The sequence below is a fragment of the Danio rerio genome, chromosome 23 (assembly GCF_049306965.1).
Source record: "Danio rerio strain Tuebingen ecotype United States chromosome 23, GRCz12tu, whole genome shotgun sequence".
Taxonomy (NCBI): domain Eukaryota; kingdom Metazoa; phylum Chordata; class Actinopteri; order Cypriniformes; family Danionidae; genus Danio; species Danio rerio.
The window spans coordinates 42,367,501-42,393,785 of NC_133198.1; the positions used below are offsets into that span (position 1 = coordinate 42,367,501).

The 26,285-nt window shown below is 36.7% G+C and overlaps 2 protein-coding genes across 3 annotated transcripts in view; both read left to right on the forward strand.

The window, feature by feature from the left end:
- Positions 1 to 26,285, forward strand: part of mical1 (microtubule associated monooxygenase, calponin and LIM domain containing 1) — a 508,844-nt gene that overhangs the window by 33,650 nt on the left and 448,909 nt on the right. The window lies entirely within an intron of this gene.
- The window catches only part of nfatc2a (nuclear factor of activated T cells 2a), an 83,311-nt gene continuing 61,845 nt past the window's right edge, over positions 4,820 to 26,285 (forward strand). Inside the window, exons 1-4 of one of the 2 annotated variants that reach the window (XR_012398698.1) lie at positions 4,820 to 5,254; positions 12,712 to 13,612; positions 16,984 to 17,745; positions 20,278 to 20,657. Coding sequence is in view for 1 of the 2 variants with exons in the window: in XM_003201225.7 (XP_003201273.2) it covers positions 8,980 to 9,103; positions 12,712 to 13,612; positions 16,984 to 17,152 (1,194 nt within the window). In the remaining variant the exon portion in view is untranslated. Of the gene's footprint in view, positions 5,255 to 8,885; positions 9,104 to 12,711; positions 13,613 to 16,983; positions 17,746 to 20,277; positions 20,658 to 26,285 lie in introns of those variants that run through there. The other variant, XM_003201225.7, reaches the window with a different exon arrangement.

The window sequence follows — 26,285 nt, forward strand, 5'->3', positions numbered from 1 at the left end:
ACCACTGAAGCTAAGCAGGGCTGCACCCGGTACCTGGAGTACCTGAATGGGAGACCACATGGGAAAACTAGGTTGCTGCCGAAAGTGGTGTTAGCTCTCAACCTGCGGTCTGTGTGGGTCCTAACGCCCCAGTATATCGATGGGGACTGCTCAGTGAGCACCGTCTTTCGGATGAGATGAGTTAAACTGAGATCCGGACTCTGTGATCATTAAAAATCCCTGGATGTCCTTCGAAAAAGGGAAGGGGTTTAACCCCGGCATCCTGGCCAAATTTGCCCCCTGGCTTCTGTCTATTATATGGTTATTTCACACGGCCGCCATTTTAAAACACAACAGCCAGGCTACAGTGGGAAGAAAACCGGAAGGATCAGCAATGTAAACATCGCAACAACATGATGTGGATGTTGCCGCAAATTTAAAGCGCAGATGTAGTGTAAACGGAGCTGGAGCAAGCTGAACTGGCGCTCAAGGCAAACAATGATCATGCCACCCTCAACCCGAAAGTGAAAACGGAAGTGACCGATTCGAAAGGTGTAGACCGAGGGGCGGTGGTCGCGGATGAAAGTCAGGACCCGGGGGTGGGGGGTTTATGGCGGACTCCGCCTTCACTATTCTGCAGCTCTAGGCAACCGCCTAGGTTGCTTTTAAGGACGCGCTGTCCCTGGGTATAAACATCACTAATATCATTCTGTTAAGTTGAATTTAAACATTTAGAAGCAGATTAGACATTAAACAAAATCACAATCTCTTAAAGAGTGTCCTTCTAGGCTTCAGTTCATGGAACCAGGTAAACACCATAAGGGCTTCCCTCCTTCAGCACTGCAGTCCTCTGTAGCACACCCTGGTGTTGTCTGTAATAGTGTTGTCCAATACTACGTCCATTTTACGCTAACATTTAGACTCTGTTGGAGACGTGTTCATAAACAGCCCTGATTTGTCATAATATTCACCAGTGCTCAACAGAAATGACTGTGATTGGCCATGAAGGTCATCAGTTCACCGCTCTTCACCGAGTACAAACTGGTACAAACACAGATACACTGACACTGGAGGATTTAAAGTTGCAAAGATCAGTCGACTGCTCGTCTGTGTTTGCACTCGGTAAACAGCGGTGAAGTGCAATTAACTGATGACCTTTACGGCCAATCATAGTCATTTCTGTTGAGCACTGGTGAATACAATGGGAAATCAGCAGTGTTGCGTTCAACAGCACTTAAATGTTAGCAGGAAATTGAAGGTTTTTTTTTTTTTATTCAGTATCGTGACGTAGTGGAAGAATCAGTTCATTAAGTTGAGTTTGATAAATGCCATCTAAACCATGTGTTTGGGAAAGAAAATGTTAGCTAACTATTGCCATTTCACTTAACTTGGCTGAAAATGAGCTCTGATATCCCTTTTTATTTTCACTTTACATTCAGAAAGGTCCTTTGGGTCATTCAGAAGGTGGTGAAATTATAAATTTGCATGACTTTCTCTTCGCTGATAAGATATACAGCCAGGTACACAACGTTCCTGTGTGACTCAGGCAATACTTTCAGGTTTCTTCCCACTGCAGCCTTGATTTCCCTTTTTAAATGGCGGCCGCGTGAAATGAGCCTCCTATTCATCCCCATATCATAACTGGCTTTATTACACTCCTCTCCACCAATCAGCTGGCGTGTGGTGTGGCGCAATATGGCTGTTGTCGCGTCATCCAGTTGGATGCTGCACACTGATGGTGGATGAGAAGATTGCCCCACCAAAAAAATGTGTAAAGCTTTGAGTGTCCAGAAAAGCACTATATAAATGTAAGGAATTATTAATGCTCCTAAATATCAGTAATATTTTTTTGGAAAGCAAACAAACGAAAAAATACTAATAAATAAGTGTGGCACATTGAATGTGTAATGAGGTGTGTGTGTGTGTGTGTGTGTGTGTTTCTGTGTGTACTGTAGAACTCAGTCAGTAAGAGCAGCTCTTCATTCAGTCCAGTGTTTAAACAAGTCAGTGTATCACATCGCAGAATTTTCCGGGATAAACTTTACAACAGAGTTTAGCCAAACAGGCCGCTTCATGGTCTTAGCCGACAGTTTATTTTGGCATCCTCCGGCATCCCAGAATGCAGCAGCTTTTTCATCTGGGCACCGGTAGAAGCTGTTAATGTGCTACTTCAGATTTTCGTGAAGCATTTACAGCATATAGCTTTACACAATTGCACTGATTTTATGTTACTTTTTAGGATTTTGAGTTTCGTTAAGCTGTAAATGTACATGATTCAAGTTCTTAAGCACAATGATAGTACTATAGGGAAATAATATTTTATATAGTGCATATAATGCCCACAAAAACCCCTTTATTATTAATTTTTTGCATTAAAAATAATAAAAACACTCACTTTTCAGAAGTATTTAAACGTGGCCCAAGTTCAGCATGTCAAATAAACATTGAAACCTTTGGAAGAACTACTAGAGGCCAATATTTGGGATTAGAAGGGGGAAAATCAAATAAATAAACCCTGCCACATTTTCCATGGTACATTTTCTGACTACAAATTGACTGTGTATAACCTTAATTAAGGTCATTTTTGTTGGTTTATTTAGTCATTTTATATTTATTTGTTGCATTATTAATATACAGATAAAGACTAAATTATTAGCCCTCCTGTGAATTTTTATTATCATTTTCCAAGTGATGTTTAACAAAGTAATATTCTTATTATATGTTTTTCTTCTGGAGAAAGTGTTAATTATTTTTACTTTTTTTTTTTTACTTTTTTTTTTTAAATGTAAAAAATATTATAACATTTATTGGCTACAGAAAAAACAGCTATAGTCAAGTCTTTAAATTGCACTTTAATATTTATTAAGTAACTTGAAAATGTTTTTCTTCTGGAGAAAGTGTTAATTATTTTTACTTTTTTTTTTTTACTTTTTTTTTTAAATGTAAAAAATATTATAACATTTATTGGCTACAGAAAAAACAGCTATAGTCAAGTCTTTAAATTGCACTTTAATATTTATTAAGTAACTTGAAAAAATGTGTACGTGCATGTTTCGTGTCAAAGACAAAATAAATTAGTTAATACTATTCTATTACACGTTAAGCTGCTTTGACACAATATATACATTGTAAAGGCGCTATAAAAATTAAGATGAATTGAAATTAAATTATAAAAATTTTTAATATATTTTAACATATAATTAGTTATTATTAAATATATTTAAATTTTTATGTTTAAAAATATATTAAAAAATAATTCTCCCCATTAAACAGCACTTGGAAAATATTTAAAAAGCATAAACTCAGAGGATATAAATGCACTGTCAACAGTTTCCTGTAGAATCTACAGTATCTTACAGTAAATCAATTACAGCAAAATACTGTATTCACATTTACAGCACTATTTATCTTGCTGCATATGCACTTACAGTATTATACATAACTATAGTCATTTTCACAATGCAACTTTAAAATACAGTAACACACCGCATAACTGTCCTACAATAAAATACAACTCATATTACAGTTAAGTACTATATAAATTACAAAAATCGTTTACAATGTGTAAATACTCACCGGCCACTTTATTAGGTACACCTTACTTACACCTTAGTACTGGGTTGGACCGACTTTTGCCTTCAGAACTGCCTTAAGTGGCACAAATTCAGCAAGATACTGGAAATATTCCTCAGAGATTTTGGTCCATATTGACATAATAGCATCACACAGTTGCAAATTTGTCAGCTGCACAGTCATGATGCGAATCTCTCGTCCACCACATCCCAAAGGTGCTATTGGATTGTGTTCTGGTGACTGTGGAGGCCATTTGAGTACAGTGAACTCATTGTCATGTTCAAGATACCAGTCTGAGATGATTTGCGCTTTATGACATGGCGCGTTATCCTGCTGTAAGTAACCATCAGAAGATGAGTACACTGTGGTCATAAAGGGATGGACATGGTCAGCAGCAATACTTAGGTAGGCTGTGGTGCTGACATGATGCCAAAGTGGTACTAATGAGCCCAAAGTGTGCCAAGAAAATACCCCGCACCATTACACCACCATCACCAGTCTAAACCATTAATGCAAGGCAGGAGGGATCTATGCTTTCATGTTGACGTCATGCTGTTGCTAGGTTTGAACTGCAGAAGATCGTCTTGATCATGTCTACATGCCTAAATGCATTGAGTTGCAGCCATGTGATTGGCTGATTAGAAATCCGCATTAACGGTTAACCGTTAGACAGGTGTGCCTAATAAAGTGGCCAGGCAGTGTAAAAAAAAATGCAGGGTTCCACACAATTACTTCATGTTGCCCCCACAAAAAGCGTTTTAATGAACGGATCAAATGTAGGGTTGAACATGAAACAATTAAGTTGTCCTAAAAACCTCAAGGATTGTTGTTTCAACTCATTTATAGTTTTATTTTGGGGTGTACAGTATGTGATTTTTGTGAATTCTGTTTCATCATTATTTATATCCAACTTATTTTTTTTAATCCTCTTAAGAAAACTTCTTTTTACTTTAACTATCTGTCAAATAAAAACGTCCAATATATTTTTATATTCCAACGCATTGGAGTTAGTGTGAGCATTCCTCCTCTATTCTACAACATAAAGTGTCCAGTGTAAATAAGTCTGTGAGAGTGTCGTAAAGCTGAACCAGGTCTCTCTCTCTCTCAAGTCTCTTCAAAACCAGTCTCTGTGTGCTTCAGCCCCTTTCATGCATTCGCTTCAACATCGCTCCTGTTTTCATTTTTCTCCCTCCTCTCTCGCCCTCAGCGCTAATTTCTCCGAGTCCCACAATGAAGCAGTTGTGCGCCTCTGTCTGAGAGCAGCCGCAGAAATGCTTTGGCGCGCACACTGGAGACGTCATGGATTCCTGAGCGCGCGCTCCGCAGGAAAGCCCTGAGTCTCCGACATGGAGCCGCTCCAGGTTTCCATGGCAGAGCACATAAACAGGAGGAAACACTGAGGGAATCCCGTTATTTTACAGCATTGGCCCATTATAAACACCCAGAGCCGGGGAAGGAAGCCGCTCTTGATACTCCAGTCAGTCTTCAGAGCAGTCTTCGGAGTATTTACGCCTTCGTTATTACGCTTTTTTTTAACCTCGTCGTGCAGATACTTTTTGTTTATTCCTGCTATGAACTTTTTCTGAGGGAAATTTTTTATTTTATTTTTGGTATATACATAAATACATACTTATTTTTTCCCAAATGTTTAGAGAGTCTTGGAGACTGATGCACTTCCACAGCATGAGGTCGATGGATCAAGGTATGGATGGGCGCGTGCTGAAGTGTTGTGATTTCTGGTAATCAATGATTTGATTTTATTAACACTTTTTTTGTTTGTGTTTTTTGATGCTATGAATGACATGCTTGTACTTGCTGTGTGGATTTAAACATGTTTTTGTGCTGTATATTGAGGTTATAGTAGGCTATATGTACAGTAAAGGGCGCTGACGTCATGAGGGAACTCTCGTGTGACATCAATGGGATATTAGGAGTTAAAATGTTACTGCTTGTGCTTTACTAAACATCCATAGTGTGGGATAAATGAATGAACGTTTACTTTTATTAATGGTCTTGTGTTATAGATCTGTGTTTCATTGCAGTTGTGATTCTAATGCATTTCACGGACTATTTGTTGTCGAGAACTTTAAGTTTTCAAGCTGATTTATTATTTTAAGCTACTAGATAGATAGATAGATAGATAGATAGATAGATAGATAGATAGATAGATAGATAGATAGATAGATAGATAGACAGACATATACTGTAGCATATTTTATATTATGTTGCATTTATTTAATGCATATTTTATTTAGAAGTTGATTTTATCTATCATCTATCTATCTATCTATCTATCTATCTATCTATCTATCTATCTATCTATCATCTATCATCTATCTATCTATCTATCTATCTATCTATCTATCTATCTATCTATCTATCTATCTATCTATCTATCTATCTCTGTCTGTCTGTCTGTCTGTCTGTCTATCTAGAATGTGCTGTTATTTATTATAGTTGTGTTTTAATTTCACCATTTCACAGAATGTTTGTTGATAGATAGATAGATAGACAGACAGACAGACAGACAGACAGACAGACAGACAAACAGATAGATAGATAGATAGACAGATAGATAGTTGCTTTTATTTGTCATTATTCATAGCAACTTATGAATAAAATATGCATGAAAAATAAAAGCAACTGAATATAACATGCACATGTTTTTAACACCATACAGTCTATCAAATGCATGAGAATCATAATCACAATTCTTTGATTGTGAAAATTCTACATCTATTGGTAAGACTTTATTTTGATAGTCCCTGTTGCACATTTTTTTTCACTAAAGTTGTGTTGCAACTACATGCTAATAACTTTTAATTTGAGTATTACTGTGTTTCTCGGAACAATGAAGGGGGGTCGCCTGGTGATTTCCAAAATACTATTTGTTTTTATTAAGCCATAAGAATTACCATATCCATAACCTACTTATGAGAAAAAATAGTCATTTATAGTTACTACTGTATATACCATATAGTTACTATAGTAGCTATAGTTACTAGTTCTATTGAATTGCAACCCCTGGGGTAATTACATTATATTAAAGACACAGCAATAGTGTTGGATACAGAAGATTGATTTTATAACACCAGGTTAGACTTTCTGGTATATTTACAGCACTGACATACATAAAAAAATTAAATCAATTATAGACTTGGGTCTATTGGTGCGTGTGCGACATTGCATGCACGGTTTCTGTATTTATAACCACCTCAGAGGATATTGGGGGTCGCGAGTCACTGGCATAGTCATTTTGGGGGTCGCGGGTTGAAAAGTTTGGGAACCCTTGGAGTATTAGACTGCCTGCCTAATACTGTATCTGCAGAATCTGCTCCTCCAACAGATATTTAACTGACTATAAGAAGCATTGCAAGTACATGTCAATTTACCCTAACCCTAACCTAACAGTCTATTTATAATCTAATGAGATTAAGTTGGCATACAGTTGAAGTCAGAATTATTAGCCCCCCTGTTTATTTTTTCCCCAATTTCTGTTCAACGGAGATAAGATTTTTTTTCAACACATTTCTAAACATTTTAATAACACATTTCTAATAACTGATTTATTTTGTCTTTGCCATGATGAAAGTAAATAAAATTTTACTAGATATTTTTCAAGACACTTCTTAAAGTGACATTTAAAGGCTTAATCCAGGTTAATCCAGCCTGATCTCACGAGAAAACGTAAGTATTTTACGTTTTGCCAGTTTAGTGGCTAATTCATAGGAATTCGTACGAGTTCAGTCGTACGAAATGGTACGATTTTAAAAAGGAGGCGTGGCACCTGACCCCACCCCTAACCCCAACCGTCAAAGGGGGATAAGCAAATCGTACTAAATTGTACGAATTAGATCGTACGAATTCATACGAATTAGCCACTAAAAGTTACGAATTGCTGTGAGATTGTGTTGGTTAATCAGGCAGGTTAGGGTTAGTTGTTGCAAGTTGTTGTATAATGATGTTTGTTCAGTACACTGTCGAAAAAATATTGCTTAAGAGGGCTAATCCTTTTGTCCCTAAAATGGTGTTTAAAAAATTAAAAAATGTTTTTATTCTAGCCGAAATAAAACAAATAAGACTTTTTCCTGAAAAAGAAATATTATCAGATATATAGATAGATCTATCAGAAAGAAGTTTCAGCATTTCATGCGCACTTTATTTTAATAGCATTAAATTTCATCAATTCAATTTTCACAAAGCATAAAAAAGAGTTTCTACAGATTCTACATCTGATGTCTTATAGTTCATGCCTCACCTCAAGCATTGAATATCTTTAGTTACATAAAGTTCAGGCTCCTCGGCTGTTCGTGCTGCAATGGAAACTTCAGGTAATGTTTAATAGCCCTATATACTGCCACCATGTAAATAATCACATTCTGTCATTTTGCTCTATAAGAACACGGTGTGTGTCTGGAGTGACTGCAGGTCATTTTCCAGACTTGCTCCAGAAAAAACAATTCACCGGTCTGAAAAAAAAAAATCTGAAGCATGTGATATGAGCTGAAAGTGATTTGGTGTAAAATTTGGTAATCGTATGACATTGTTTAATAACAATGAGCTTAAGATTAGATAGATAGATAGATAGATAGATAGATAGATAGATAGATAGATAGATAGATAGATAGATAGATAGATAGATAGATAGATGGATGGATGGATGGATGGATGGATGGATGGATGGATGGATGGATGGATGGATGGATGGATAGATGGACTGATAATAGATAGATAGATAGATAGATGGATAGATAGATAGATAGATAGATAGACAGACAGACAGACAGACAGACAGACAGACAGACAGACAGACAGACAGACAGGTACTGACAGACGGTTGGATGATCTGTGGATGAGTGAATAGATGGATTGGATGGATGTGTCGTATAGTGATGAACACCCGGGGGCAGCAGCTGTTACGGGATGAACTCCTGTATATTCACACCCGCCCACATGTTGAACTGTCATAAAGAACAAACTAGTTGCTTTTATTGTGGCCGTTATAATTACCAAGGTTATAACTAGTATCTGTCAACAGGAGGCGCGTGTCATCCATTTCATCACCCTCCCGAGTGACAGCGCGGTTTTATGAAACAAACACACACAGACAAACCTGCTCAAACTATCGCTCTGTTTACAGTAGGCAACATTTCACGCGACGCAGTGAACGCGTCCTGTCCATTCTCATTGTGCCTATTTTAAACGCGTCCTCGTCACCTTTTTTCTTTATTATTAGTGTTCGCGGGTTGATTTTGGAGCCGGTGTTGTTATAAACGGGGGTGTGAAAGTGAAGTTTAAAGCGGAAGTGTACCACTTGTCTGTTTCTGAGTCTCATTCATGCGTTTGGGCACTCGGAGCCGCGTGCACAACAGCCGTCGACGCGTTTATGAAGTTGCTGTGGTGTGAATAAGTCAAATTTAGAGACAGATGAGCTCTTTTTACGGCGAAAAAGCTGCGTTAGGACTGGCAGCGGAGCTCAGTCAGGTGAACTGTCAGGATGAGCTGGAGTTTGACTACCTTTTTGAGTATGAAAACCAAACAGGACTTCAAGGTTTGTTTCATTAAACTTCTGTATTATATATTTGCTGAAGGCCTGTATGCATCTAATAATAAGGTATGACTGTTTAAATTAATTGAAAATAAGTGATAACCGAGTAAGACAGTGTGTTATAAGTTACTAGAATTCAGCTTCAAGTGCAAGGCTTGTTAATTAGGTTAAGCAAGTCATTGAACAACTGTGCTCTGTTATGTAGACAAGTGATAGTATAGTATAGTATACTGTAGTATAATGTAGTGGATGGTCAAACCCCAAATGCAAATATGCTTTACTTAAACATTTATTTTGTGTTTGAAACCAATATAAATGAGACTGTTAGTTGATTAAACTGTATTTATCTCAAAACTGTGTTGAAAGTTACTAGTATTCACTAGGTTTATTAAGTTAACTGGGCAAGGAGGTTTGAAGTCATTGAACAACAGTGGTTTATTCTGTAGGAAATTGAAAAAAAGGATGTCTTAACATTGCTAGTTATATTATTAACCTTAAAATAGTTAAAAGCATGTTAATCTGCTTTTGTTCCATCAAAACTAAAAGAAACAACTTTTTTTAGAAGAAAAAATATGATCTGAAGAAAATACTGCGAAAATGTCTTTGCTCCACTAAACATCACTTGGAAAATATTTGGAAAAATTCTTAATATTTCACAGGCGATCTTATAATAATCGTTCTTTCTTATTTGTTCAGTTGTTTTGGCTACTTCTCATCCCAGATCTTTGTTTTGTTTTATAGATTTCATCTACATTGAGTGTCTTAAAAAAAGGGTTAAATCAAGGAAATGTTCAATTGCATTTAGGCCTGTCACAATAATCAATATATGGACTTATTGCACAACATATTTACATGATCATTTTTGGTGATGCGATATATATATCGCCCATACATAAAAACCAGCAACGTTGTAGCTGATCGTGCGACATTTTTGTCTTTATTGGAGATGTCAGTGTCAGTATGATTTAAACAAACACTATAGTATTTACTATAGTATATTTTCATGTGGGTGTCTGACCGCTGATAATAGATCTGGTAGCAGATATTGCAGCCTCTGTTGCTTTTTACCTTGCACTGTTATGTTAACATTTTTCATTATTTATTTAGGATCTGCGTTCTTACATTCTTGTTTCCAATTTCTGATTATTAAATTGTTGAAATGACTTTAATCAAATAAAATATTCTTAAGAATAAAATATGATGTGTTCTTTGGAAGAGTGTACTTGCATTGTGATGCTATTGTATTGGCATTTTGGCATTATAATCAGTGGCATAATATGTTGTTAATAGGACAATAATACCGTTTATCGCAATATATTTGGTGCAATATATCGTACAACAAAAAATAGATATCGTGATAGGCCTATTTGCGTTGTAAGAACTTAAATTATTTCTTTAATTTCACATTCAATTTGCATTTATTTTAGAAGTTATAATTATTAGTTTGTACATTTCCCTCCCCTCACTACAAAATAAAAGTTTGTAGATTAATGTGTTTATCATCTCACTGTATACTGTAACATTAATAACAGTAGACTAAAAAATAAGACTTTTGCTGCTTGTTTAAGCTACTTTTTTTTTTAAATGAGTTGAAACAACACAATGAGTTCAATGAGACCTGTCACTCAGCAAAGAGTGAACACATGAAATGATCGAGTATTTAAGCAGCAAGAGTTAAAGAATCATTACACTGAGGAAGACGTATAGCTCAAGCGTTTATTTTTTCATTTCTTCAGTGATTTATTTATTAAATTATTGCGCTTTCCTGGTACTTGTCATATAGTTACAATTAAAAAATAAAAAACTAACAAACAAAGTCTTCATGGAAGATGATCTTTACCTAATATTCTAATAGTAATTAACATAAAAAAAAAAAAAAATTGACACAGAATATAATTTTGGGTACTGCCAAAAAATATACATGTGTTTCTAGTCTAGGGTCACAGTAAAATAACTCGCTTTTTTGAAAGTTTAAAAGTGTTATCAATTTCCCACAGGCAAATAATATATTTAATATTTATGACTAGGCATAGGCTTGTATAATATTCTGACGGTTTGATAACCTTGGATAGAAATTTCCAGTATTGTGATTACTGCTGGGCAAAGCAGTGGCGCAGTAGGTAGTGCTGTTGCCTCACAGCAATAAGGTTGCTGGTTCGAGACTCGGCTTAGGTGGCGTTTCTGTGTGGAGTTTGCATGTACTCCCTGCGTTCGTGTGGGTTTCCTCCGGGTACTCCGGTTTCCCCCACAGTCCAAAGACATGCGGTTTAGGTGAATTGTGTAGGCTAAATTGTCCATAGTATGTGTTTGTGTGTGTGTGGATGTTTCCCAGAGATGGGTTGCGGCTGGAAGGGCATCCACTGCGTAAAAACTTGGAGGATAAGTTGGCGGTTCATTCCGCTGTGGCGACCCCGGATTAATAAAGGGACTAAGCCGACAAGAAAATGATTGAATGAATGATTGATTACTGCTCTAAAACATGTTCATTTTAAATGTAGTAAAAAAACAACAACCTTTTCCCCAAAGAACACAATATATTTTTAGAAACTATTAAATATTTTAAAACGGTTAACATGTCTGGCTGAATAATTGAAGAAATCATTGATGTCTGCTCACTTCATTAGCACAGATGGATGGATGGATGGATGGATGGATGGATGGATGGATGGACAAAAGGAAGGAAGGAATGAAGGAGGATGGATTAATGAATGATTTGTGGATAGATAGATAGATAGATAGATAGGTAGATAGAAAGATAGATAGATAGATAGATAGATAGATAGATAGATAGATAGATAGATAGATAGATAGATTTCTATTATAACTTTCTATTGATGTTTAACCATTAAAATAAACATAGCATTATAAAACGCTCGCATGATGTCAATTTGGACAACTATGCTGATATTTCAAAGTTTTCACACAAAGAGAAAGCGCATAGTCTAGTTTGTGAATCAATAGACTTTGATACAGTACGAGTCGCAGATGTGAGGCATGCACGAGCTGTTTATCATAACTCTCATCATTGTTACCTTTATATTTGCGTGACTGTTTGCTTTATAAAACGGAGAACGCACTCCCAGTTAACACGCAGCGGTTGGAAATTTAAGTTACAGTAATGTCCATAATTTACAGTGAGGCTTTTTTTGCAGTCTGAATTAGCCTGTTCAATTACAGAATACGGGAAATGCCATTACTATTATCATTTTAATATGGCATATTTAATAATGAAATCAAATAATCATAATGTAATATTTAAATTAATTTTAAGCTATCTTGCGGCCCACCTGCAGGATCGCTGAGGCCCACTAATTGAGAATCCCTGGTATAAAGGGCCCTTTTCAGCTGGCGATACTGTTGCCCTAAAAAAATTAAATGAAGTAGTTGTAAAAAATGGGTTTATATAAAAAATTATACCGACTTTAAAACCTTGACTTTTCCAATCCGCGGTAAACCTTGAAACCGGTTATTATCCCATGCCAATTTCTGACCTCAAAAAACACCATTTCAGTTCAGCATACAGCATGCTACCGCTTATTCAAAATAACAAACAACATGCTTGACTATTTTGCACACTTAACTACATCATTTCTTTTTTCTCTGTTTTACAGATGAGCAAGGCATCTCCTCACACAGCTCTCCTCCGAGCCTCTCCTATCCTCCAGAGGGCGTTGCCCCGTACGCCATCAAGCCGTGTGCGTCCTCCTATGTTGACGTCCACACTGAAGGCTTTTCTGCGTACGAGCAACTGGAGGCCAAGGGCTACCTGGAGCACGCCCGACCCAACAACCAGGCCTTGAGCCCCAGAATCGAAATCACACCTTCACGTGAGCTCTACAATCATGGTCAAAACCAGCTCATAAACACCAGCCCCAGTCCTGGACTCACCGTGCCAGGTCAAGATCCGTTAGCCTATCGGGAGCCACAATGCTTGAGTCCCGCCAGTAGCAATTCATCCACTTCCTGGCATTCAGAAAACCTCTCACCCTGGGCATCGCCCTGCGTTTCGCCCAGTAACAGCCAGCTTTCTGGAGACCTCTGTCCACGACTGCAGGGCGTCCATACGGGGTCTCCAAGAACCAGTCCGGGCACTTCTCCACAGACCACCAGTCTGTCTGAGGACGCTTGCATTGGCCCGCGCTCTCCCTCCCCCCGACCTGGATCGCGTTCAACCTCCCCTCTATGCAAACGCACCTACGAGATGTACACAAACCCAAACCTTGTGCCTGTGGCCCGTTCTCGCAGCCCGTCGCCCCACGGTGGCCACAAGGAGCATCACGTCAATCATTACATCTCAAATAATGGCGTAAATGGCTTTAGTGTTGGCCAGGCGGCTTCTGTTCCTACTAAAATCGTAAAGACCAACCAGCAGGGCTACCCCCTTTATTCAGACAACCACACTGAGGGTTACCTGCTGTCCTGTGAGCAGGATATGAAGGGCAAACCTGGCCCCGAGCCTTTCTTCGTCATCCCTCAAATCTGGCCCAAACAGCTGGTACCTGGCATGTGCAGGTAAATATTTGCTTTTTTTTTCTTGTGTCTTTACCCATAAAAGTATAGTTCACCCCAAGTTATAATTACCAGGGATGTCCTGATCAGGTTTTTTTGCCCTCCTTTGACTTTGAATATCTGACAAAACCGAAAGCTGATCCGATACTTCTAAAAATACATGAAAAAAGAATAAAGAAGAGCGAAGAAACCGATTCAGGATGTTAATTTTGTTATTTAATTCACCCTATTTTAACATTCAACAACTCTGTTAACAAACAGAGCACTTCTTTGAGGTAGCTAGAACAATCAAGTAATAAATAACATCAATTCTTCAGGTAACACTGAGGTAAACCTCACTTCTCTGACCTCAAAAGATGCTTTAGCAACTGGAGGACATGGGCTTTAGCCTCCTTGTTAGAGCAACCGACTCCCATTCAAAGAATCAATGGTTCGATCCCAGCTCAGCACGGGTTGGGTGCAGTAGGACAGGTGGGTTGCACGTGGGGGCTCGTCCAGGATGGGAATGAAGTTTATCGGGGTGAGTGTAACGGTGACTAGCTAGCAAAGTTCTATGCAGGTAAACCTCACTCCTCTGACCTCAAAAGGTGCTTCAGTGAGGCCTTGATACATGGTTACAAAACTAATATAAAAACAAATAGCACCTCAACTTAAAATACCCGACAGGCAATCCCAAGTTTACAAATCTCACAGTTTGCTATGGTAATGTTGTCGTCATTAACTTCATAATACCTCCAGACCGCAGACATACTCGCGCTTTCCGCTTCAAAGTGCTTCCGTGTACTTTGCCGGCATTTAACCAATATTGTCTCTGCAACAAAGTGATGTCATGCTGCACGTGTTGCTCTTTCTGTGTGACGTCAAGAAAGAGTTGGGCTGGGCAATTAATTGAAAAATAATCGAAATTGACACTGAGAGGCTATAATCGATCCAATTTTGCCAGGTCATTTACTTTCCCTACCAAGTGTGGAGTCACGCGACGCTGCTCTGTTTACACTTCTGGGTCAAGCACAAGTTTGTGTTTCAGAGAAGCCTTCATGTGGTCTATACACCTCACCATGGCTGATGCCGACACTTACAAAGCCTCACAAAAAAGGCATGCAGTTACGGCTGATTTACACTTCTGCATCCACTTTTAAGCCATATTTGATCTCTTGTCAAGCCTTACTTTGCACTACACTCATGATGATTGGAAGCTGTGCAGGAGATTCCTGTACAATTTAAAATGACATCTTTGGATATCTTTTCTGCTGGAGATACTGTTCTCTTAAAAAACAAAACAACAAAATCAAGTAAATAAGTTTTTTCGCACATAATTTAGGAACAGTATTACAGAAAATGTTGGCGGTTTTAAAACCTTGACTTTTCCAAACTGCGGTATACCTTGAAAACGGTTATCATCCCATACCTAATTTAGACTGTAAGGGAAACCAGAGTACCCGGAAGAAATCAACGTCAACATGGAGAGAACATGCAATCTCCACACAGAAATGCCTAATGGCCCAGATGGGACTCAAACCAGCAACCTTCTTGCTGTGAGGTGACAGTGCTAACCGCTGAGCCACCGTGCCACCGTAATGTAATTTGTCATTGTCAAAAATGTTTCTTTCAAGCAGTTTTTAAAACATTTGCTGTGTGAGTAAAAAGTTCTGCTGTAAGTATGTGACTCTGGACCACAAAACCAGTAGTGTCATTTTGTCTAAATTGAGATGTATATATCACCGTAAAGCTGTATAACATTGTGGCATGGTTTATTAGCATAGAACAATGTTGAACATCTGAAATCTGAGTGTTCAAAGAAGTCTAAATACTGAGAAAATTGCCTTTAAAATTGTTAAAAATGTAATTCTTTGCGATATACATTACTAATTAAAAAATGACATATTTCAAATGACAAAATCTCCTCATAGAAGATGATCTTTACTTTATATTTTAGTAATACTTGCCATAAAAGAAAATATATATAATTTTGACTTCTACAATGTATTTTTACTATTGCGATAAATATATCCATGAAACATAAGATTGGTTTTGTGGTCCACGCTTACATATTAGTCATTACTGTTTTCAGAGAGAGAGAAAACTTTAGACACGTTTACATTGTCAGCAAATGCATTACCAGAACAAGATATAATAATAAATATCAGAAAATAAATGTAAGCTTATAATCTTTGGACTTTTTTCATAATCAGTGGAAACACCAGTTATTTAAGGTAGAAAATTACACATTTTGTTAGTGTTGTTGCAGTTTGTGGAAACTAAAGTTTATTTCAGTAATGAGTAATTAAAAAGCCGTAAAACTAAGTGTTCATTTTAAACACAAACCCAAAGCAGCAAAATTTGAGACACTATGGAAAACGCAAAAAAAAAATAATAATAATGATTTCTAAATGTACTTTTTATATATACATATATATATATATATAGTGACTTGGGATCCTTTGCTTGGGGGTTTATGATTAGCTGATGTGGACCAGCTGGGTCAATCACGAGCACATTAAAATTAGACTTCACTTAATATTCATTAAATAATTACAACCTCAAATCAGAAAAATTTGGGGTAGTATGGAAAACACAAATAAAAAAAACAGAAAGTAGTGATTTCTTAATTTACTTTAACTTGTATTTCATTGCAGACAATACAACAAGCATATATATATGTATATATATATATATATATATATATATATATATCCTCATTTTCTTTCTACAACTATTTTCGTCTGGAAGAAACCCCCTTCCACCCCTTCTTCCACTTTCATCCAGAATGGGCGGCACGGTGACCCAGTGACTAGCACTGTTGCCTCACAGCAAGAATACCAATGGCGTTGGGTCCTCGCTGAGCCATATGGTATTTCTGTGCGGAGTTTGCATGTTCTCCCCGTGTCCACGTGGGTTTCTACCGGGTTCCCCGGTTTCCTCCTACCATAAAATGTGCTCTATATTATAGATAAAATAAGCCTAAACCTTTTTTCTAATGTCCTACTCAGCAGCGGAAGAGTTTGAAATCGACCTGAGCTCAATCTCCCCTCACCCTGTGAAAGGGGGGAGCCCTGTGCTCGAGGATCCCTTGAGCTCAGGGCTGTCTCCCGGGACAGCATGCCAAACAAGCTATGTATAAATCATGAGCAAAGTGTGAACTCTTGAAAAGGAAAAAGCAAAAATAAAAGTATCTATTTTTGTTTGCTATAATAAGTTATAATAAGAAAATCAGAATCGGCACAAGTCAGCCACAAAAAAAAATTGTGACCGGTTAGCTTGTATTAACAGCCCTTTGTTTAACAGTCTATAATCATCCTCACTCACTATTTCCTGCCTCGAATCTGCGACATGTGAACCAAATGTTGATGTGTATGATGTTTCCTGTCCTCCAGCATCCCTGTGTCGTCTCTGCCGTCTCTGGAATGGCCTCTGCCGAGCCGCACGGATCAGCTGGAGCTCCACATCGAGGTGCAGCCCAAACCCCATCACAGGGCTCACTATGAGACAGAGGGCAGCCGCGGGGCCGTCAAAGCCCCGACAGGAGGACACCCGGTGGTCCAGGTGGGTGTTCGCGCTCTGTGCGTGTCAAGGCATTTCCTAGTCATTATGCAACAGCAGGTTATTTCGCCTCAGGTCAGAGCTATGAAAATGGTTTTCTTTATCCTCCTTCACACAAATGAACACACACGTCCTGTAGTGGCTCAGGGAAGACTATTGTCTTTCATGCTGAAGGTTAGAGATTTATTTTTTAATGTAAAATCTTTAATCGTAACATCATTTATGGCTCGCAGAAATAATAACAATATTGACCTTAAAGTGCTTTAAAACATATTTAAAACAGATTTTATTTTAGCTGAGATAAAGGAAATAAGACTTTCTCTAGAAGAAAACATATTATAGGAAATAATGTGAAAAATCACTCTATTAAACACCATTTAGGAAATATTTGAACAGAAAAAAAAGACAGGAGGCCAAATTACTTCAACTGTATATATATCTTGTCGTTGATCCCAGTTGTAAGAGCAAAAAATAATAATTTCTTCTTGTTAATCGTTTGTAAATAGTGGTAGGAGGTCTATTTTTCCAATGAATCATCTGTTGAACTGCATCCCAATCGTCACAAATACTGCAGAAGATCTAGTGGAACACACATGGCTCAAGATTCTCACAGAAATCAGTCAAGTTCGGTGAAGGAAAAATCATCGTTTGAGGTTACATTCAGCATGGGGGCGTGTGAGAGATTTGCAGAGTGGATGGCAACATCAACAGCCTGAGGTATCAAGACATTTGTGCTGCCCATTAAATTACAAACCACAGGAGAGAGCAAATTCTTCAGCAGGATAGGGCTCCTTCTCATACTTCAGCCTCCACATCAAAGTTTCTGAAAGCAAAGATGGTCAAGGTGCTCCAGGATTGGCCAGCCCAGTCACCAGGCATGAACATTATTGAGCATGTCTGGGGTAAGATGAAGGAGGAGGTATTGAAGATGAATCCAAAGGATCTTGATGAACTCTGAGAGTCCTGCAAGAACGCTTTCTTTGCCATTCCAGATTACTTTATTAATAAGTGATTTAAGTCGTTGCAGAGATGTATGGATGCAGTCCTCTAAGCTCATGGGAGTCAGGCACAATATTACTTATTTTTCCACTGCAGCATGACTTCATATTCTAAACTGGACATTATTTCTGACAATACTTTTGTCTAAGCAAAGTCAGACCTTACTGTCCTAATTAAATCATTAAAAATCAAGGCACGATCATATTTAATTTTGGAAAAATGATCGTAAAATAGAGGCCTTTGCTTTTTATATAAACCACTTCTGATGCCAAATGACCAAGTAAAAGTCAAGTTATTATTTGTTGTTCCTAAAACTGAGATAGGTGACACGACTTTTGTCAGGTAGTATGTGTATATATATATATATATATATATATATATATATATATATATATATATATGCACACAGTTGAAATTATTAGCCCCCTTGAATTATTAGCCCGCCTGTTTATTTAATTTTTTTTACCAATTTCTGTTTATTGGAGGGAAGATTGTTTTAGCACATTTCTAAGGATAATAGTTTTAAAAACTTATTTCTAAAAACGGATTTATTTTATCTTTGTCATAGTGACAATAAATATTATTTTACTTGATGTTTTTCAAGACACTTCTATACATCTTAAAGTGACAGTGAAAGGTTTAACTAGGTTAATAAGGTTAACTAGGCAGGTTAGGATAATTAGGCAAGTTATTGTATAACGATGGTTTGTTCTGTAGATTATCGAGAAAAAAAAATTGCTTAAAGGGGCTAATAATTTTGTCCAAAAAATGGTTTTAATAAAATTAATATTCTTTTATTCTAGCTGAAATAAAACAAATAAGACTTTCCCCAGAAGAAAAAAAAATTTCAGACATACTGTGAAAATTTCTTTGCTCTGTTAAAAATCATTTGGGAAATATTTAAAAAAATAAAATAAAATCAAAAGAGAGCTAATAATTCTGACTTCAATTGTGTGTGTGTGTGTGTATATATATATATATATATATATATATATATATATATATATATATATATATATATATATATATATATATATATATCAAGTGTGCCGCAAGCCTACGTTTGAGTGAAGGTTTCGGCCGTTAGATCGCCCCCTGGGGGCTGGCTGCAGTACAAGTCATAAAGCCCGCCTCCTCCGTGTTAATGAAGGAGACTTGAGCCCAAATAAAAAAAAATATTACACTTGCAATAAAATGTCCCGAAAGATAGTTCTGGTGGATTAAGGCACTGGTTATTGTGCTGAAATAGGTGCAGATCCTCATTTTTGTAAACAGTTTGTTTTTAGCAGTAATTTAATGCTGGGCATGTCATCGTGATTGACAGCTGTGATTGACAGTTTCTCAAAGCGCGGCGTCTGAGCTTTGGCAGGAGACTGAAGTAGACTGAAATGTTATTATTCGATTTCTGTGTTATTTTACCATGACAAAATGAGTTCAGCAGTAAACTATAGTTTCTGACATACATGATCCTGGTGGAACACTGTTTATTCGCTAAGTTCAGGGCTTTTTTCGGGCTTTATTAGTTTGCTGATACACGCCTAGCCACCCAGATAGCAAAACACAGTTCCGGCTAGATTCTCGCCTGCCGGAGACTTATCTCTTAGAGCTCAGACTGACTAATGTTACCTCTGCTGGACCTACTCCGGATGCCTGGACTCACTACCCAATTCCAGCCCGAGTCAATCGAGCCAGATGCGGCGGCCGAGCAAGCAGGCGCTGCCGCATGCGAGCCGGAATCAGCCCGCGACGCCGCGAGTAAGTTATGCGCTGCGGCCTGGAGCTGGCGCGATTGAATATATAAAACCCTCATATTTGTTAACGTTATTACATCCATTTGTGTTGATATGACAGCAAACGCATGCTGAGAAGTTCGGGGGGCGTAGTTGATTTTACATAAAGCGTTTGATTGGAAGCTCGACTCTGCTCATTTTCGCGGCTCCTCCTCTGGCTCCATCAGACAATCCTTCTGCGCATGTCTGGCTCCAATTTCAGCAGTCTTTTGCGACAGTTTGTGCCCGTCAAGCAGGCGTTTTGCCCTCAAGGCGTTCAATGGGAAAAAGGGCTGTCGCGTCGTCCATATTTTTTACAGTCATTGATATATACACACACACACACACACACACACACAGTTGAAGTCAGAATTATTAGCCCCCAATTTCTGTTTAACGGAGAGATTTATTTTTAGCACATTTCTAAACATAATAGTTTTAGTAACTCATTTCTAATAACTGATTTATTTTATCTTTTCCATGATGTCAGTAAATATTATTTGACTAGATATTTTTCAAGACACTTCTATACAGCTTAGTCACATTTAAAGGCTTAACTACGATAATTAGGTTAACTAGGCAGGTTAGGTTAATTAGGCAAGTTATTGTATAATGATGGTTTGTTCTGTGGGCAGTCTGAAAAGAATTAAAACCTGCTTTTATTCTAGCCGAAATTAAACAAATAAGACCCTCTCCAGAAAAAAAAATTTTTATCAGACATACTGTATATAATTGTATTCAAAATATTTAAAAAAGGAAAAAAAAAAAAATTAAAGGCGGGGGCTAATAATTCTGACTTCAACTGTGTGTGTGTGTATATATATATATATATATATACACACATACATTTTTAATAATATATTTTATATAACATGTTTTAAAAATGCATAGTGACATAATAAAAAAAAGAGATACTATAATATATACTTTCCGCACTTCAGGAAGTGCTGTTTCCTCTGCTCTTGTACAGGCCCTGTAATGGCAGCTGTTTTCTGATGCCATTGCTCAGTTTGTTTACCTCTTCAGGTTTGATGTTGCTCTGGTAACAGTTTATGTGAAAGCCCTCTTGTTGCTTTCTGCTCTCTCAGTGTAAACCATCTTTAATGGTCTTGTTAGCATCCTTCCGATGTCAGCGGCGCTCGGCTAAAGATTGCCTTGGCAAAACCCGAATGTTTAATGCTTTCCATTTGCTGGCGTTTGCTGTGGTCAGTGTGGAGTTTTTCTGGACGCTTCGCCTTTACTTTTCCCTCCTCACCGCTGACTCACCACTCACCGGTTGACATGGCAGCCCATTCTCAGATGGAAACCATGGAAACAGCCTTGTTTACACACTTCACGAGGCGCACCTGATGCACTCATTCACCTGAACCTTAAAGGGGACACATTATATCCTTTTTCAGAATAAGCCAAATAAATCGCTGATGTACCCTGAATGAGTCTGTGAAATTTGTGAACAAAATAGCCCACAGATTATATATATATATATATAGTGAATATATAATCTAGCTAGCAAATTACCCGTTTAGGTGTTATCAAAAGCATTGTTTATGTGTGTGTCCCTTTAAATGCAAATGCTGCTGTTTTCCAGAAGAGAGCGGAGCCTTTATTTGCTATTCTGACACTCCAGAAACAACAAAAAATGTGACTCTCATTCAGCCAAAATGACAGGATAGATGAAAAAAGGGATAAAAAAGGATTAATTAATATTTTTTTAATAAATAATTAAACAGATCAGATTAATATATCTATTTGTTTTACATATATTTTTTTAATTTATTTGTTCGGTTTAAATATTTTAGTAAATACTAATAAAAGTAATTGAAATAAATAAGAATAAACATAAATTAATAAATAAATGCATATAAAAAACAAAATGCAATATTTACAATAATAGTATACAATAAATAATTTACAATAAAAAATAAGAAGAGTAACGCACATAAAATGTAATGATATGATCAATAATACAATAATATTCTATAATATTATTTTTTATTCAAAAACAATATGTAGGCATTTTAATTTTTATCATTTTACTTTTAAAATAAATTAATGAAAAATACATGTAGATAAAATATTTAACTTTATTGATTTTATTTAATAATTAGAACAAAACTAAAAATTCTTAACTAAAATGTAAAAAATGGTGAGGTAAATAGAATAAGTAAAAGATAAATAATTAGACCGTGATGGAGAGACTGAAGAGTTTACAAATTCTTGACTGAATCAGGGCATTTCTCAATGGTTAGTGTATATAATATGTATTGCTTTAAATTGTAAATAAGTAAATATATATTTATTTTTCTGTATTTATGTACCTATATTTACTCATTTGTATTATTATTTGTTGACATCAATAACAACATTATAAGAACTGCAGGCCTTACTTGCCTCAGTTAAGCTGAGTGTTCATAAATCCACCATAAGAAAGAGACTGAGCAAAAATGGTTTGCATGGCGACAAAAACTGTTGAGCAAAAAGAACAGAAAGGGTCATCTCAGATTTGCCAGAAAACAAACATCTTGATGATCCCCGAGACTTTTGTGAAAGTTTTCTGAATGACGGGACAAAGGTTGAACTTTTTAGAAGGTATGTGCCATTGTGTGTGACGTAAAATATACATATTTTTACATAAAAACGGCTTATTCCAGCCAAAATAAAAGAAATAAGACTTTCCTCAGTAGAAAAAAAATATTATAGGAAATACTGTAATAATGTCCTTGCTCAGGGATTTGTTTCCCAAACGACAACATAATTCCCATCTGAACTACTGTAGCACGATGAATACTTTGGGAAATAAACGATGTAGTGACGAGTGTTTTCCAAAAGTTAGTTGCTCTGTCGCAGATCCATTGTTTGAACCACATTAGTTAAAACATTAAAAAGTCCGTATTGACTCCAAACAGGGTGGGGTAACAAGTTCTTTAAAAAAAATCTGCAATAAATTATAATTTTTTAAATAATTTGTACAAATCATTTTTTTTTCATGCACATGCTTGCACATTTTTAGATCAATTCATTAGTTTTGTTAAACACTTGCATTCGTTTTCCATGTTAATGTAAATTATACAACTACAGCCTATATTTATTTTACAAACATGAATATTGCATATTCTATTCTAAAACATAAAACCCCTTACCTATGAATATCTAACCTAACAAAACCGCTTACCGAATCACTGAACTAACGGCAAAACTTGCAGTCTTAGTTGGCTAACCCACAGTGCGAATTACAGTGGGGTTTGGGGGGGCTGACCCCCTATTAACGCTTGATTCCCCCCTGAAGGACATCAAAACAATATGTATGGGGGTGTCTGCCCTTTAATAGTTAAGAAATAGTTTTCTCTGATCTGTGTCTTAAATTGTATTAATAATTAAAATAATACATAACTTCAATATACATTTGACCACCCCTATAATGGTTCATACCATTGTGAACGCATGTTTGCGCCAAAAATATGAATTCATCAGTTTGAAACCGAAATCTAGAGCACCGACAGACAGTGTAAGTGTTCATGAAACATGTTACTTTAAAAAAGGTGTTTGTAGGTGTCTGTAAATCTAGATGCATAATTTCTGTTTTATTATACACTGGCTCGCATATGGAAGATAAATAGTAAAATAAAAAAATATGTGCAGCATTTCATAGTCATCCGTTAATAAGTGCAGGAAAGCAAACTTGTCACCATTTATTTAATATCACAAATGTCACTGAGAACCACTCAATATTCCTCAAAACACTGAAAACATAATAACAAGTTTGATTAATAAATTAAATGTAATTAAATTATATACAGTTGAAGTCAGAATTATTAGCCCTCCTTTGATTTTTATTTTCTTTTTTTAATATTTCCCAAATGATGTTTAACAGAGCAAGGAAATTTTCTACAGTATGTCTGATAATATTTTTTCTTCTGGCAAAAAATTTATTTGTTTGATTTCAGCTTGAATAAAAGCAGTTTTAAATTTTTTAAAGCCATTTTAAGGATAAAATTATTAGCCCTCTTAAGCTATATTTGTTTCCGATAGTGTACAGAACAAACCATCGTTATACAATAGCTTGCCTAATTACCCTAACCTGCATAGTTAACCTAATTAACCTAGTGAAGCCTTTAAATGTCACTTTAAGCTGTATAGAATTGTCTTAAACATATCTAAATAAATATTATTTACTGTCATCATGGCAAAGATAGAATAAATCAGTTATTAGAAATGAGTTATTAAAGATATTATGATTAGAAATTGGTAAACAAAAACAAACAGGGATGCTAATAATTCAGGGTGGATGATAATTCTGACTTTAACTGCATGTAAATTTGGTTCACTGAGGCAAATTTGCTGGACATAACCGAAAATACTTGACCCCCCGGATCGTCAATGTATAATTCACACCCTCAACGCACCCCTGCTAAACATCACTTAGGAAATATTTTAAATTCATTTCAGCAGGACTAATCATTTTGCTGTATATGTATATAACTGTATATATGTGTTACTAAACCTGCTAGCATTGGTAATGATTGTTCTCCAAATGGCACACATTTCAACACATCTCTCTCTGATGCAACATTGTTGTTTACTCAATTTTGTCCATCAAATGTATGTGTGTTGTGTTGACACACTGTCACTGCCTTTCAACCCCAGAGTAAATTTAGCTGCAGCTTCATGCTCTGTGGTTTCTGCATGCTTCCTTCCGATGTAGACACACACTTTTTTTTTATGCACACCTCTAATATGTTACTTGTGTTTTTATGTGTCATCTGCTCTTCCTGTGCAACGGTACGCAGGGCCATTTGAATATTTTCACAAAAAAATTGCAAAAGTCTTGTTCTTCGCTTTCAGAGGAAGCAGATGAGGTGTCATATTGAAAGCATCATACTTTCATTTATCATATAATCCATTTTTGTGTGGTTTTAACATCAACTGAACACTGTTAGTTATTAATCATCGTGATGCATTTATTGGGCCTAAAGAATAGTTCGTTTATAAAACATTCATAACTTTGGTTTTATCGATTTTATGCATGTTGTATCTGATCCATAACCTCTCGTATTCAAACACTTCAATATTTTGCATGTTTTAACATTGTCTTAGGTTAAACAACAGTATTTTATGTTAACATTTTTAACGTGTAATAACTGTAATAAACACTATTAAAAATAAAAATAAAAACAACATATATTTTAAAACAAATACTCAAACAAATAAATTAATTTTTTTTGCCTAAACATTTAATTGAAGATTTTTTTTTTTTACTATAGGCATACATATTTACACTCACCAGTTACTTTAGGTACACATTACTAGTTCTGGGTTGGACCTCATTTTGCCTTTAGAACTGCCTTAATCCTTCGTGGCATAGATTTAACAAGGTACTGGAAATATTTCTCAGACATTTTGGCAGTGGCGTAGCGCAAAATGCGGAGGCCCCCCTGCAGGGATTACCGACGGGGCCCCCAGTTGAAGGGCGGGGGTGGGGGGGTGTAGAGCCAGAGATATACACATATATCTATGATCGGGAGTTTTCCTGGATGTTAGTATGCAATTTTTTTTATTATGAAAATTATAATTTTACATCACTTTTGTACATTGATGGATCACTGATCGCACGGGCATTCCTGACAAAAAGCTTGTGTTTTTGTGTACAGAAATGTACTATCCACCCTCCCGGTTAATTTTGATCTATTCTGTGTCCTGAAACACAGCTCCTCTCCTGCTTTCACTTCTCTTACTGATGGAGGGAGCGATTTGTTTGTGTATGAATCTTTGTTATGAACGACTCGTTCACTTAGCTGACAATAATACAAGTTTCTAGCACGCAGCATCTCGTTGTCATATTTCTTTTGCATTGTTTGCTGATTTTATTCAACAAAACTAGCATAAGCCGAGTGTTTAGTGCGAGTTGGAGCTACTTTGCCTTATGCTGAATGCAGTAAGTGACTGTTTTATCATCAATAACGTTACCTGTTTAGCACAAATTTCAGAACATACAAAAACGTAAAAAACTTAATCTTACCTATGAAATGTTCTGCCTTTGTGCTGTTTTCTTTGTTTGCTTGTTATACACTCGTAGACAGCGCTAAAGTCCCGCATCTTCACGTAATAACACTGTCTTGACTAGTGCGGTTGAATGACATTTGTCCTGGGAGCACTGTACCAATGTGGTGGCGCTATTGACGCATGCTCAGGGTCCCTATGCAATATCTAGTGTATATATCTATGTCACAAATTGAGGAGCGGGGAAAGGAGGCGGTGTGGAGCGACAAGGCGGGGAATCCTTCACAAACTGAGGAGCGATCACAAACTGAAAGCGGCGAGAGCGTCAAAGTAGCCAGAAGTCATTCATTTTTAACGAGAACCGGCGGCGA